Source organism: Suricata suricatta, chromosome 9 (assembly GCF_006229205.1).
Source record: "Suricata suricatta isolate VVHF042 chromosome 9, meerkat_22Aug2017_6uvM2_HiC, whole genome shotgun sequence".
In the NCBI taxonomy this organism is placed as follows: domain Eukaryota; kingdom Metazoa; phylum Chordata; class Mammalia; order Carnivora; family Herpestidae; genus Suricata; species Suricata suricatta.
The window spans coordinates 121,860,843-121,876,792 of record NC_043708.1 but is presented as its reverse complement, the minus strand read 5'-3'; the positions used below and the strand labels follow the sequence as shown (position 1 = coordinate 121,876,792).

General features: G+C 46.6%; 1 protein-coding gene across 1 annotated transcript in view; it reads left to right on the top strand.

The window, feature by feature from the left end:
* ALDH1A3 (aldehyde dehydrogenase 1 family member A3) overlaps positions 1-13,263 on the top strand; it is a gene marked incomplete at its 5' end in the record, with an annotated part of 37,996 nt that extends 24,733 nt beyond the window's left edge. The window contains 4 exons of the mRNA XM_029952285.1: positions 2,707-2,871; positions 4,065-4,222; positions 5,302-5,376; positions 11,392-13,263. Of these exons, the coding sequence (XP_029808145.1) occupies positions 2,707-2,871; positions 4,065-4,222; positions 5,302-5,376; positions 11,392-11,464 (471 nt within the window). The remainder of the gene's footprint in view (positions 1-2,706; positions 2,872-4,064; positions 4,223-5,301; positions 5,377-11,391) is intronic.
* Positions 13,264-15,950: the final 2,687 nt, after the last annotated feature.

Sequence of the window (15,950 nt, the reverse complement as noted above, 5' to 3'; positions counted from 1 at the left end):
TGTTTAAATTACTTCTCTAGATGGGGATACATACATAGAGTTAAAACCTAGAACACAGCTACACATTAGTGGAGAAAAGGCTTTCTTCCGCCCTCCTCCCTCCTTTCATAGACCTGGTTCCCTACATGGGTGCCCCACAGTTTTAGTTTCTCATGTAGCCCTCCAGAATTTCTTTATGTATATATAAACAAATAGGAATATGTTTTCTATTTTCACTCACAAGATACCTGTGACATCTATACTGTTTGCAACTAGGTTTTATATATAAGCAAATAGGAATACGTATTCTGATTTCTCCTATTTTCACCCACAAGATAACTGTGATATCTATACTGTCTGTACCTTGGTTTTTGTATTCTAATAAGAAATTTGAAGAGCTTTCCATAGCAGGCCATGAGAACCTGCCTCATTCTTTTTCACAGGTACATAGAATTCTGCTATATGAATTCACCAGAATTCAAATAATTGTTCTTTTTTTTTAAATGGTTTATTGATTTTTGAGAGGGAGACAGAGCATGAGTGTGGGAGGGGCAAAGAGAGAGAGACACACACACAGAATCCGAAGCAGGCTCTAGGCTCCGAGCTGTCAGTACAGAGCCTGATGTGGTGCTCAAACTCATGAACCGCAAGATCATGACCTGAGCCGAAGTTGGATGCTTAACTGACTGAGCCACCCAGGCATCCCTAACATGTTCTTTTTTTAATTAAAGTTTATTTGTGTTTGAGAGAGAGAGGGACAGAGCATGTGCATGCATGCGTGTGCTAGTGGAGGAGGGGCAGAGAGTGAGGGAGGAAGAGAATCCCAGAGCCTGAAGCAGGGCTCAATCCCACAAACTGTGAGATCATGACCTGAACCAAAACAAGAGTCAGCTTAACTGACTGAGCCACCTAGGTGCCCCTCAAATAACATGTTCTGATGAACATGTCAGTGTGTGCAGTTACCCATGTGGTTGCAGAGTATGTCATTTTGCAAACGTACAAGGACATCAGTGGGGCAGAGACCCCAAATGGAATTACTGAGTGGGAGCACATTTGTAATTTCTACAAGCATTGCCAAATCACCTTCCAAGAGGATGAACCAACTTATGTTACACCAACCTTGTATGAGCTTGTCTGTTTCTCCAGCCTTACTAACAGGATATGGATTTTGCCCATCTGATAGTTAAAAACAGTGTCTTACTTAGAGTTGGATATTTAACAGGCTGAGCCACCTAGATGCCCCTCCCAAGAACTCTTTAAATGCTACAGAAATTAGCTCCAGTTCTATGATACGACTGGTCAGTTTTTTTCCAGTTTGTTTTTTGCCCTTTGACTTTGCTTATGATGCATTTGCCTCTTTTTTTAATAGTATCCTCAAATTTATCATCGTTTCTTCTTGGCTTCTGGGTTTCACATCATAGAAAGACCATCAACACCCAATATTTTTAGAAGTTTTCTCCCACATGAGAGAATCTGAAAACTTTCCTGCATTCATTTTTCATGGTCTAATTTTTTATCTGTTTGGAATTTATCCAGATACAAGGATCCAACTTGGAATTTTAACACAGGGTCCACACCTCAGGAGATGACTGGTCCAGGGACGCGCATGATTTGTGCCCACTGGTTCTGAAAAAGCCAGCCTGCTCCTCAGTAACAGTCATCCAAATACAGCGTTGTATTTGCTTTTTTTTTTTTTTATTTAACGTTGTTTTAACAAAACCAGTTTTTCTGTCTAAAAATCTCAGTTACAGCAAACCAATCACAATCAAAGCCCTGTGCCTCTCAACCAAAGAAAAGGGGACTAGCAACAGAGTCATGGTCAAGAACAGAGCATCTGTGGATTTGGGAAGAAGGACCCCTGGGGATGGAAATAACACTTCTTCCCTTGATCACAGTCTCCCAGAAAGGGTGCCCTTTGACAGCTGGTTGGGTGCTATGTCCAAATGCAGAGTGTTAGGCTAGTGGTACAGGGTGCCCTCTAGCCCAGGAGATTCCTAGGCAAGGTGGCAGAAGGTGGCCTTTCTGATGATCTGGCTCCTCACCAACAACCAGTCCATCCATCTCACCTTCAAGTGTACTCCACTCTTTTTCTGGGAGTGCTGGGTATGGTGGTCAGCTTTCCTTCTTACTTCTCCACATCATGGATGGAGATTTCCAGTAACTGATAATCACTGTGTTTTGCTGATCCATGGTGCCCTGTGAGAAGGGCACAGGGGTGCCAGATAACACACATGGCACTCGGTTAGATTTGACATTCAAAACCAATGAATGACATTTTCAGCGTAACTATATACCAAACATTACTTGATATATACTTATGCTGAAAACGTCGTTTGTTGCTTTTCAAAAATTCAAATTTAATTGGGACGTCCTGTGGTTTTATTTGCTAAACCTGGCAACGTTCCCAGGATGCAAAGAGTTGGGAGAGGAAAGAATGTGACCGCTTCAGATCTTGTTTCATTCACGGATTTCTTTAATAGCATGGAAGAACTCAGTCATATGAATAAACCCTACACCTGGAGAGGGTGAGAAGAGTCTACCTCCCCAACTCTCCCCTGCTCCGAAGAGCCTAGATGTGTGCATCAGAGGAATTATTTGTATCCAAGGCACATCTGTCCCATGACAGTTAGAGGTAGGACAGCTGATCGTGTGAAAGGCCACTGGACCCAGAAGATGGCAGCCACTCCCAGAAGGAATCCAGGCCGTACTTCTCACTGTGTTTTGCAGATTGACCAAAAGCAGTTTGACAAAATCCTCGATCTGATCGAGAGTGGGAAGAAGGAGGGAGCCAAGCTGGAATGTGGGGGTTCGGCTATGGAAGACAGGGGGCTCTTCATTAAACCCACGGTCTTCTCAGAAGTTACTGACACCATGAGGATTGCCAAAGAAGAGGTACTGGGCACTGCAGGAAAAGTGTCATCCCATGGGGACTCTTATAGGACTTGAGTGGGGGGAGGGCTGGGCCTTTCAAACAGAAGTCTTCTCCAGGGCTCAGGGATCCCAGAAGTCTTTGGGAGCGGAGCGTTTTCTTTTCTTCTGTAGCCTTCTTTCTCTCCTTTGGGGTCCTGAGAGAAGCCATCTTGCCTACCTGCCTTTGGAACCCCAAGCACTGTACAGTGGGTACAGAGTTTGTCCTAAATCCCCCATTTTCACACATCCCTGGGGATCAACAGTCCTTCTTCTGTCTTCTGACACATCCTCAAGTTAGCGCATGCTGGAAGGCCCTTGAATCCTGTGAGTTCACAGTACAGAGCTGCCTTCAGTCCCCTGAGACTGAACTGACATGACAAGTGTGTTCATGCAAAGAACACATCACGGCTGGAATTCTCTATGAAGTTTTCCACCATGAGCATCTCTGCAAATGGTGGCCCTCCATATGACTTCCTTGGGACCTCCATAAGAGTGTGATTCTAACTTTGCCTTGCAGTCTTACCATTAATCTAGATGGAAATTGGTTCCCACCTAGGGTCCTGGGCGGTTCCATCCTGGGATGTGGTCTTTTGGGACGTATGAGAAAGTGAATCACTGCAGAGGGCTTCCTGTGTGGGTATTTTATAGACTTTCTCCTAGAGATTTTTATGGGATTTTTATTTTTATTTTGCATACCCTCCCCTGGGAGTTATTAGGGAAACATTTTATGACATCTTCATTGATGGAAAATGCACTGCCAAGAGGTCAGGGCACACAGTTCTACAGCTATGCCCTGCAAACACCCTTGGCAATAACTTTCTCTGAGAAAAACTTGGGAAGTTTTGTCTTCTGTGCAGCTCAGCATGTAGGGTCAATCCCAAAGCTCAAGGGCTGAGGCTTCTCAGAAGCCCTGATGACAATAAGAGATAATAAGCCTGAAATATACTTTCAGTTGACATTTTAATTTTTAATTGTAGTCCTTCCCTTCAGATGTCAACCATCACAGAGATAAAAAGATCTCCAGACATTCTTTTTTCTCCGGTCATCATTTCCCCTGCATATGAGCACTCTGGGTATATGGAAAAGGCGTAAATTGAAGGCAGTGCTTGCTCAGAGTGTATGTGCTTCGTTCGAACATGACACTCATGGCCATTCTTGTAATTAATTAATCCTAGATTTTTGGACCAGTGCAGCCAATACTGAAGTTCAAAAATATCGAAGAAGTGATAAAAAGGGCAAATAGCCTTGAATATGGACTCACAGCAGCTGTGTTCACAAAAAACCTCGACAAGGCACTGAAGCTGGCTTCCGCGTTAGAGTCTGGAACAGTCTGGTGAGTAGAGGGTGTGCGTGTTTCCGCTCCCCTGAGTTGCTGACTTGCTCACGTCATTACTCTTCTATTGACAGAGAGCTGCTAGTTGTATGGTATGTGCCCAGCCCCATCTTAGCACTTGGCTCGACACTCATGACTGCCTCTGAGATAGGGAGTGTTATCATCTTCATGTTACAGATGAGAAAATCGAGACACGGAGAGACTGGGTGATTTGCAGGCTCACACAGCTATTACGAGGCAGAGTGGAGCCCACAGCGGGCCGGCCAGCTCTGGTGTCCGTGTAGCTCTGGTGCCCATGCTCTTGACCACCGTGCCGTGATGCTCCTTGGACTTTACGCCCTTTTGCTTTAATTTTTTATTCTGATTCTAAAAGCACTGCATGGTCTTGTTTAAAGTGTGGATGAAAGTCCTCATGTTACCAGTAATCCTACAGATGACATTATCCTCATTTTATTTTTAAATGTTTTTAAATATTTGTTTATTTTTGAGAGAGAGACAGAGACAGAGTGAGTGGGAGAGGGCCAGAGAGAGGAAGACACTGAATCCAAAGTAGGCTCCAAGCTCTGAGCTGTCAGCACACAGCCTGATGCGAGGCTCGAACCCATGAACTGCGAGATAATGACCTCAGCCAAAGCCGGATGCTTAACCGACTGAGCCACCTAGTCCCCCCATCCTCATTTTAAACATGATAACACTGATAAATATGAATGGGAGCTCAGAGAGGCTGAGAAACAAGCCCAGAATCCTACGGCCAAGCAAGAGAACTTTGAGGTCAGGTCTGGCTCATTTCAAAGCTAAATCTTATTCCATTATGTCACAATGTCCCCTCCTTTTCCTCCCCCTTGAGCATTCCCTTCCTATTCCAGTGAAAAGTTTTATTCTTAAGAATATTCTAATTTTAGCTTCTGGTGGGAAGCATGAGAAGACAGAAGTTGAACACACCTGTTCCCATTATTGAAACTTGGACTAAAAGTCATTCTTGAGGCAACAATCTGCTTTAAGTGCCTGATAGCCGAGTCGCACGTGCCCCAGGTCCGTCTTCTCCAAGTAGTCATGAGCCTCCTCTGTTTTTCCTCCAGGATCAACTGCTATAATGCCATCTACGCACAGGCTCCATTTGGTGGCTTTAAAATGTCAGGAAATGGCAGAGAACTGTAAGTATTTCTGTCATTGCATGCCCACCAGCAGTTGGATAAAAAATCTACTACATTCGCAAGGTGGTGGGGACATGTACTCCAGTCCAGTGCCCTCACCCCGTGCTTCTGGGTGGCAGGCTGGGTCAGCTCTGTCAGGAAGGCAGGTGCCCCTTTCCCTCTGGGGCTCTGCTAGATCCCTTCCATCCTCCACCTCCTTCTTACCTTCTCGCTCCTCTCCTTCCCCCCCCCTCATCCTCGTGCCTCCCTCCTTCTAGCCTCAGCGCCTGGGTTCTCCCCAGCACCCACCACGTGTGGGGATGTTCAGTAGAGACTCAGCATAGGCTCCCTGTGTGAGGAAAGGGGCAGAACTGGAAAAGTGCATTTTTCACCAGACTCCCTCCCACAAACCCCGGTCCTCAGTAGGGAAGATGGGCTCTCACCCGGGTTGGGCTCTGGCTCTGTCTGCTCCACCCGCAGAGGCTTCAGGGACAGACTCTGGGCTACTCTGGCCCCTTCTTGGTGCCTCTTTGGGAGACATACTACCCTGTCCTTCGTGGTTTCATCAAACCTACTCCTATTCCTCCAGGGCTCCTTTCTGTCTGGCCCACTGGGCAGATGAACTCCACGCACAGACTAACAGACAGGCTTTCTTGTGTCTGGCCTGAGATAAAGGTCCAGACACAGGGCCGGACAGAGCGTTCCCGGAGCGGACACACTGTCGCTCCCAGCTGGATGCTGCCTTCTCCCCCACATCCTTCTGGGTGGTGCTGGGGCTTTTATGAGTCTTTGTGGACAAACAGCTTGTAGGATCAATCTTCCCAGGGGGAATCATCTGTGATGACATGCAGAGCCACTCCTGGAACATCTCAAAGGGCTCCAAGCTCTTCCTCTTAGTTCAACAGTTTGTATTATTTATATACAAATGCATCACCTCGTCCTTGTTTGTGTGTCTTCCAGTGGGAGCGCTCCGTGCTTCCCCTCAGCTGGGGCCTTCTGGCAACTCCCCTTCCAGATTCTTAATTAAGTTGTTAGGAAACAGTGGGGCTGGCATCCCTTCCTGAACAAATGCTTTCGCTCAGTCTCCACAGCACCGGGGTCCCTTCCCCCTTCTTGGTCTTTCTCTCTAATCCCTTCCTGAGTCGTGGCAAATACGCCAGGACCCTCTGAACATCTGAGCAGAGGGTGCCCCTTGGGGTCGTCCTCACCCCAGGGGCTGGTTTCCCCTTCAAGGAACTGCAGTAAATTCTTAGCAGTGAAAAACCTTTTCAGAAATCATGTTTTGTCCCCAGAGTGGCTTGTTTGTGTTGTGTTCTGTGAGCCTCTGCCTCATTTTTTTTCACATCCTCCTGCCCAAGAGAGACATGAGGCCTGGGCCAGGGTCACCTGGGTCTCCGTCAGGGCCCTCCAACGGCCATAGTCTGGGTGATAACTGGCATTTGCTGAGCAGAGAGTCTGCCAGGCTCCCTAAGAGCACTTCTGCATCTGTTGAGTCCACGCTCACACCATCTGTGAGATGGTGTCTTAGTGTGTTTTGGTGTCTATAACAACACCACAGACAGGTGGGCTTGGATGACAGACATTGCTTCCTCCCAGTTCTGGAGGCTGGAAGCCTGAGATCAAGGTGCCCACAGATTTGGGGTCCTGTGGGGGTTACCTTCCTGATTCAGGTGGCTGATTTCTTTCCATGTCCTCACATGGTGGAGGGGCAAGGGAGTCATCTGAAGTCTCCTTCATAAAGACATGCATCCTATTCATGAGGACCGCCACCTCCCAAATGCCTTCACCTGGGGCGTCAGGGCCTGAGTGTATGAATTGTAGGTGGACACATTGTCCATTGTAGATGGCTACTACTACTACTACCCTTGTTTTTTCAGATGAGGAAACCCAAGGATGCCAGGGAGAGTCCATGCCTTTCCCAGGTCACACTGCCAATAAATGACAGAGGTGGGGTGAACCCTTGGACCTACCACACTACAAGGCCGTCCTCAAAAGGGAGGTCACCCCTGTGAGCCACCTGAAATGATGTCAGCCAAGGCATACATGGTCCTCTAATCAGCTGCCTTCAACCAGTGACAGCTCAGGGCCCCAGAACCCCACACAGTCCTCCTCCCAGAGGCCAGACGCAGCAAGAACTTTGGCCCCCAAGCAGACAGCGTGGAAGCCATGGGAAGGGTGTGTGGGGCCCACCCGACTTCTGGCGTGCACTCACTCACATCGACTATTGTTTATTACTTTCCTCACCTGTGTCACTTCTGTCCCCCTTCCCCCTGCTCTGACAGTGCCTCCAGGTCCTCAGCACCCCCGCTTGGCACGGAGCACAGCCATGTTTCATCCTGCCACAGTCGGGACTTTTTTCAATGTGTTTTTTTGACCCTTGGCATATATTTTCCCAAGGCTTTAGATAAAGTACTTTAACATAATTCCCAGGGAGCCTGGAAACTGACTTGCAAACCGATTTCCATTTTCAGTTGTTTCTGATTAATGTCTTCACGTTGCATCTAGTTCTCCTTTTTTCTGTGCTGGAGCACTACACGGTGGATTCCATGGTTTTCCCCGTCTCTGGCCGCCTGGACTGGGCTGGCTATCTGCCGCCCACCCACAGGCCCCTCCGGGGGCTGTTCCAGTGCAGGTCTTGGGCTGAAGCCTCCAAGTCCTCTTCCCCCTGGGCCGTTTTCTTGGTTGTTTTGCAGTAACGACAACAAAAAGCAACACCATCAAAAATCCACACGATACACGCTTGGGGGAAGTCTAGGCCTCCCGCCACTGATCTTCAATCCCATTTGTTAGAGATAACCACTGTTCCGTCATTCGTTTTGTTCACGTGCTCTTTAGTTCACTTAGCAGCTATTTGATGAGCACCTTTAGTGTGTCAGGCGCGTGCTGGGTTCTGAGCCCGTAGCAGTGAACATATTCCCACCAGTTTCTCCGCTTTCCAACATTATGATGAGGTCTACTAGGAGGACGGTTGAGCTCGTGGTTGGCTTTGCACACCAAGACAGTCATGGCTGGGCAAGAAACCCGTTAGGAGATGCCACAGTGGGTTGAATAAGAGAAGCAAGAGCTTGAACTCTAGCAGTGATTGCAGGAATACAAAGAACGAGGTGATTCATGTACTTAATCTTATGGGAATGGTTTCATGAGCTAATTCAACGTGCTTTCATCATTTGGTGTACTTCTGTTTACTAAGTCGATAAATCCTTAACCGCTTCGAGTTTTAAACAATGCAACACAGATATGCTCACTGTTAGGATTTACTGTGCATTTTCTTTGCATACGGTAAATATACATATGTGCGTTCTTTTCTGTTTTCAAAGGAAATGGGAGCAAGCTACTTTTTGCTTTTGAGAGTGGGTGTTGGATACCCTTCTGATCTTTTCATTAAGGGTCTCCCATTATGGACTTTTATGTTGTTTCCAAGGGCTTTTGCTATTCCAAACCATGCTGGTGGACTTCCTTGTGCAGAAGTCTTTATGCACTTGTGGGAGATTGTTTTCAGAATAAATTCCTAATATTGGGTAATCTGACACAGGGAACACGAGCTTCCCAGTCTTTTGGTTTGCCTGTCTTTAATTGTGAGAGTATTAAGCACATTTTTAATACTAAGTAATCTGTATTTGTTTTTCTGTGAACTAACTGTCCATGCCCTTTGCAGATTTTTCCATTTGGTTGGGTGTGGGTTTTTTTTTTTTTAAACTGGGTTTTAAGAGTTCTTTGTATGTTAAGGAAAACAGCACTGTTTTGCACATAGAATTGTGAATGTAATTTTTTTCTAGTTTGTCATTTGTTTGTGAGGGGAGGGGTTAGACGGATTTTCTGCTGTGCGGAAGTTGAATTCAGCATTCTGCATAGGGCTTTTATATTTTGTGTTATGTTTAGAAAAGATTGAAAAGCAATTCATTCATTCTCGTGGGTTCTTGAACTATCTGTTTTAGGAAACTACCAAAAAATCTCAAAGACATGTTCGTTAAACATAATGATATTACTTTCTGCCATTCAGTATTTACCTAGCACATGGAAGGTGCCCTATACTAAATTACCTCCAATCATTGTAACTGCAAGGAGGTGATGGTATGCCCATTTTACAGATAATGAAAGGGAGGCTTAGGGAAGGCAAAGAACTTGCATACGCTACATTGCTCTAAACTGGTGTTTCTCCATCCTGAGCTGCATCAGAATTCCCTGGCTTGTTAAAACACAGATTTCTGGAGGCACCTGGGTGGCTCATTTAGTTAAGCGTCCGACTATTGATTTCGGCTCAGGTCATGATCTCACTGTTCGTGAGATCAAGCCCTGAGTTGGGCTCTGCGCTGGGCATGGAGCTTGCTTGGGATTCTCTTTCTCCTTCTCTCTCTGCCCCTCCCTCACTTGTGCACATGCTCTCTCTTGCTTGCTCTCTATAAATAAATAAATAAATAAATAAATAAATAAATAAATAAATAAATTTTTTAAGAACTTTAAAAAAACCCACAGATTTCTGGGCCCGCCCTTAGTAGGGTGTATTAGTTTTTTATTGCTGGTACAATAAATTGTCACAAAATTTGTGGTTTAAAGCACATACATTTATGATTTGATACAGTTCTGTAGGCTCAAAATCTGACAGTCTGCAGGGCTACCTTCTTTTCTTGGTACTCAAGGGAAAGAATATGTTTTCTTGCTTTTTCTGGCTTCTAGAGGCTTCCCACATTCCTTGGCTGACAACCCTTTCCTCTGTGTTCAAAGCCAACAGTGTTCGCATGTCTCTGAACCTGCTTCTTGGAGCCTCATTTCCCTCTGGCTCTCTTCTCCTGCCTCCCTTCTACATTTTTAAGGATCCCAGTGATTACACTGGGCCCCCGCAGATCATCTAGAATAACTTCCCTATTTTAATTTGCAATTTTAATTGCATCTACAACCTTAATCTCATTTTCCACATAGGTGCCGAGGGTTGAGATGGGGTCACCTTGAAGGGGGTCATCATATCAGGGACAGGGTAAAGGGCCTCAGAATCTGCATTTCGAGCAAGTTCTGAGGTGTTGCTGAGGCTGCTGGTCTGGGGACCACACTTTGAGAACCACTGATCTAAGGGATGGAATGGGATAACATCTCAAGTTTTCCTAGCTACAGAGCCTTCAGGGGTCACCGCTGCTTCTACTTCTTTTCCTCAATAAGTACACATTTTTATGTACATAACAGCAGAGCAAGTGTTGGAGAGGCAATTACATCTGTCCAAAGCTGCATCTCCGTTCCGGGAAGAGGGGCTGCCCAGAGGATGCTCATGATGCCCGAGAAAGGTCACCTGGGCTCTGCGAAACTTAAAGAAGGAACAGACAGCAAGGGTGCTAACTCCAAGGCTGTGGTCCCCCTGGTGTCTGCTAATGTCTGCTCCCTCGCCGCTCTGGGCTCGCCTTATTCTTCTTAGGGCTGGTTCCCAGCCGCAGACTCTGAGGTCAACTCCAGGCCTGCCGTGTGCCTGCCCCTGCGGGTCCTCAGGCCACATCTCCAGCTCCCCGCCTTGTCACCCGTGCGAGCCCTCTTCTTGCTCTGTGCTCCCCACCCAGCGAATCCACCTCTTTATCTCCTTCCCTTTTCATTCTTTAAAGACAAACCCTTAGTCCTTCTGAATCTTTCCAAAGCATCACACACCACAAAACATGGTATTTACTTATCTATTTTATTTATTTAAATGTATTTATTTATTTTGAGAGAGAGAGAGGGAGGGAGAGAATCCCAAGCAGACTCTGCACTGTCAGCACAGAGGCCAATGCAGGGCTTGAACTCACAAACTGTGGGATCATGACCTGAGCTGAAAGCAAGAGTTGGATGCTTAACTGATTGAGCCACTCAGACACCCGAAGAAATGTGATGTTTAAATTTAAGTTATAGATCTCGTTACTTAGACATACTAATGATGTTGGTGTCCTGGCTACTCCTCTATAAAGTCATCACATTCTGTCTTTTCAAAGAGTAGTGACCAACCAAGCGTTGGAACACAGTTCCCACAGAACAGCTAACTGACACGCGTGTTTTATATTCTCCTCTTTTCTGTGTTCGCAGTGGTGAATATGCGTTGGCTGAATACACAGAGGTGAAAACGGTCACCATCAAACTCGATGACAAGAGCCCCTGAGGGAAAGAAAGACGGACTCCTGCCTCAAACATTGGACCGCCGAATGTGGCAGACCCAACTTGCCGCAGCAAACCTGCAGTGCCCACCTTCCTGGGTCGCTTTATCATGGAGACTTTACATCTACTGGATTGAATGACTTTTCTTTTCCTCTCACACTCCTGTGTTACTGACCATTATGTTGTGTGTGAAATTGCAGTCCTGCCTGAGGGGGGAGCTATTGGCCGTTTCTGTGTTTCCCTTTCAACTGGGTCCCAGGGGCTAGTGAAGAGGCTCAGGGCGTGGCCAACGGGAAGTGGCACTTCAAGTATCCAGCGGTCACTTACACATGTTTTGCCGGCTCTGACTCCAGTAAGAAACTTGGAAAAACTTCCCGGGTTGTTCTGCAAACAGAGCCCTGCACCTGTGGCTTCCTCAGGGTCACCTACCCACAGAACAAGCCCCTCCTACCAGTCAGTGAGAAAGAAATAGCCCTAAGTTAAAAACAAAAACAAAAGCAGGACTGTGAGGAGCCAGTGTGGGGAGCTCTGGGGCACCAAGTACCGTGGAAGGGCACTGCAGGGCTTGGGTGTGACCGGCGTGGGCCTTCAAGGACTGCATCTCAACATTGATCATGGGACTCAGCTCAAAATCCAATATTCCTTTTGGAATATGATCAAATCAACACCAAATGCTTATCTGAAACTATGTCACGGTCGACCTTAACCAAGGCACTTTTTTAGGCAGAGAACATCACTAGTGTCACTGCTAACCACCCACTGCTCTGACACTTCAAGAGCATAGCCAATGCCAGGGTAATGACCTCGCGCGCTTGACAAATCAGAGCCACACTCTGCTTTTACAGGTTATCAATTTCTACCACTTGCGTTAATGGTTTATGATCAGCCTGTGGAGTTTTCTTTTCCTCCAGTTTGGTTATCTAGTTTAGTTTAGCAACACACAACTGGAAAGACTGTTGTTTTAATACAGCCTGGCTTTTTTAAAGTCCTATTTTGATATGAATTAATGATTAATTAACAAATAACACCCAGACTCCGTGGAAGAACTGGGTCTCCTACTCCAGCGGCCTGAGCACTGCACTAACATGTTGTGAAATTTTCTTTTCCTCTCTGCGTGTGCAAACGCTGTGCAATTCCAAGTTTTCATGCGTTCCCAGACAGCTTTAAAAAAAAAAAAAAGAAAAACCAAACGTCATTGCGTTTTTTGGATACTTTTGCCATTACTTCCGGTACTTTTCTAATGGTGCTTATGTTTGGGAGTTAAATTATGTTTGAGACTTAAATTGGGGGGGAGGGCAATAATAAAATGAAAATCGACATCAAAAACAGTGTATGGATGAAGAAAGTTCTAGTGAAATGGGTTATCATTCTTGCCAGAAATAGGCAATAACACGATTCACCTCTGCATCAGTTAACTGCATCAGGATTTGACTTCATACACTGAATTTTCAGGACTTTATCTCAAGCGGCTATAGACACTAACCTTAATAGTAATGCATTAGAGGGTTCTTAATCTTTCATTGTACAATAATGCCTTTAATATGAAATGCTACATTATTTATAATTGGTATAGTTAATGTATCTTTTTATAGTTGTAAGTAAACAGAGGTGGTATATTTAAGCTTCTGTAATATACTGTATTTAGAAATGGAAATCTATATAGTATTAGATTTCACTTCTTTTAAGGTTTACTCCTGTGGTATGGTTTAAAAAGTCTATTGGCCTGGGAATTCCGACCCTAACTGCAAATTTGGTTCAACAATGCAATGATGATAAAATAAAATTGGATATTTGACAAACGTGTTTTTTCCTTTAAGGACCAAACTCATTTTAATTCTGTGACTGACTTTTCTCCTTCTCGGACCTTTGGTACAAAGTGGCTTGGAATAAAGCAGGGTCAGTAGCTTAAGATGAAAATTTCATCTCAGTCGATCAGGCCAAGCACTTAGCCTGCGTGGGAAACCTGCTTGCATGATTTTGTGGGTGGAGGAGACAGCAAGCTCAGTGTCAGAAGCTCCGTGTCTTAGCCGGTGAAGTTGAAGCTGTCGCCTCTGCTGCCCGAGTCTGTTTCTGTCAGTGAGCGTGTGATTGTGGAAAATGGTGGGGAGGACGGCACGGGAATTGAGGGATTATAGTATTTACGGAAAATACTGCATCCTGCTTCTGTGAGCACAGCTCTGCGTTTTTGTCACGAGGACCTAGGTGTTTGGGTCTCACCCACCTTAAGTTTCTCAGGCTATGAACCAAGAAGCTTTAATCACCAAGTCGTGAGTTGATAGAGGTTGGATCAAGAGCACCCTCTGTGCACTATGGCCATGAGGTGGCAGGTGACCAGAAACCTTTGACGAGAAACCTTAAGGGAGGCTTAGATCAGATCTCTCTTAATGTATATACATTAATGTATGCATGAATTTCTTTAGAGACCTTCCATTTCTCAATCTAAATGTGAGCAGAAAATTCTAGAAAATGCCCTTTCCCTTCATTTCGTACCATGTGGGGGCACAGACTGGCCATGGTGTGTGTGGATGCACAGGCCTGTACTTGTGTGTTTGTGGTGGGAACGGGGCACAGGAGGTGGGCACATTCTCTACAAGCGGATCCTGTGGGATATCCTAGCTCTTCCTGATAGTGGATAAATCAATTTTTTAAATTCTGTCAGCACAGAGGCTGACGCGGGGCTCAAACCAACAAACTGTGAGAACATGTCCTTAGCTGAAGTCGGCTGCTTAACTGACTGAGCTACCCGGGTGCCATTAGGGATTTTTTTTAAGTTTACGGAAAGTATTGTCTGAGGAAAGTGAATTCCCAGCTGAAGAAATTACTAGAAGACAGTGGGGGTGGGGAGGAGGGCAGCAGTCAGCCCCTAGGCCTTCAGAAGGCAGAAATGTTAGGTCCAGGGAGGTAGCTTCCACCTGACTCCACTTTAGGAAGGGTCATTCCAACATGAGATGCTGAGACTCGGAGAATGCAAAGCAAAAGCTAGAGGACCATGGGTCAATGGAGGGTCAAGAAGCAGCAGGAATAAATTTTAACTAACCTGTAATAACCTTTTCATGCAAACCTGAGACTAATAATGCAAGCCTAATGAATAGCGTTAAATGCTGGGATGCAATCAGCTCAAAACAGTCCACTCGGCTACTTCTTACATTCGAGACATTCCCTAGCCTCTTCTCAAATTCGCGTTAAAGGGAAGTTCAGTTCCCCCCCAACCCCACTGCCACAATTGCCACATTCGCCCCAAGAGTATGGTCCGCCCCAGTACTAAACGTGTCGTTCCTCCTGGCGCCGCTAGATGGCGGGGCCGCGCTCCCTGGAAGCGCCGCTCCGCGATTGCAGCGCTCACTCAGGCGACGCCACGCCCTGCAAATTATTAGGGACTTTTCGGTAGCAATCACACTGCTGCCTTTTGCGTGCTGGAATTGGGACCGGAGTATGGAGGGCAGGATTGCAAAACTTTACCCACCCTTTTGCAAGGGCGTTCCGTGGCAGGAGAGCTGAAGGCGCGGCCTCTTGGGAGCAGAGCAAAGATGCCCGGTGGGGCCCTTGCAAGGGGCCACTACTGAGAGTGTCCGCGGGGTCGTGCGGGGACCCTGCGGCTGCCTGGGTTTGTGAAATGGCAGTAAGGGTGGTGGCGACTTGTCTGTCTTGCGCTAAATCCTGGGAATGTTCCAGTCATAACATTACATGAGTCTAGGATGTGGGTCCTGCCGGCTGCAGAACCATTTGCTTTTTCCCCCAGCAGGCTTCTCTTGCTGGAGTGGAGAAGTGGGGCCGAATCTGATGCCTGCCCGCAGCACCGACATGTGTCTTTATGGTCTGCGTTCATATAATGGCCGCAGGAGGTGTGATGAACATACTTACATTAAGTTGAAACCCAAGAAACTGCCAACAATTCCACCATGTTTTATCTCCTCCCGCCAAAACACCCCACCCAATTTAAATGATTCACCAAATAGTGACATCTCTATACATACGTCCATAATTAAAGTAGTAAATTCATGTGATGGAAGGGGCACAGTTTGCCAAATATGAAAAGTTTTACGAGTATGCATTTCTATCCCGTCCTATAGTTGAACATAAACGAATATTCCCGGTCTTTTAAATAGTTACTGCGAGGCTACCCCTAACAGCTACAAGTTAGAGGTTAATTGGCGGATTTTGCTCCGAAGCAGAGCAGAAGGAAAGCTGGGTTGAGCTGAGAACCGACCAATCTTGTCGCTGCGCCTGCCCCGCGACGCGAGAGCAGGGTACCCAAACCTGGAAGGAAGGGCTCGCGGGCCTTGTCGTCTCTCCGGCAGGAGCGGTGGATCTGGGCACCTCCGGCTTTCGGCTAGGGAAACTGAGGCAGGGACCTCACCATAGGGACCCCTCGCGCCCCTCGCGGGCAGAAGCGGCAGCGGCCGACCTTCACCGCGCGCACTCTTTGCGCCGCCCGCTCACCCGCCCGCCCGCGGGCCGCAGGATTGAGGAAGTGCGTCTGGGCCCTGCCC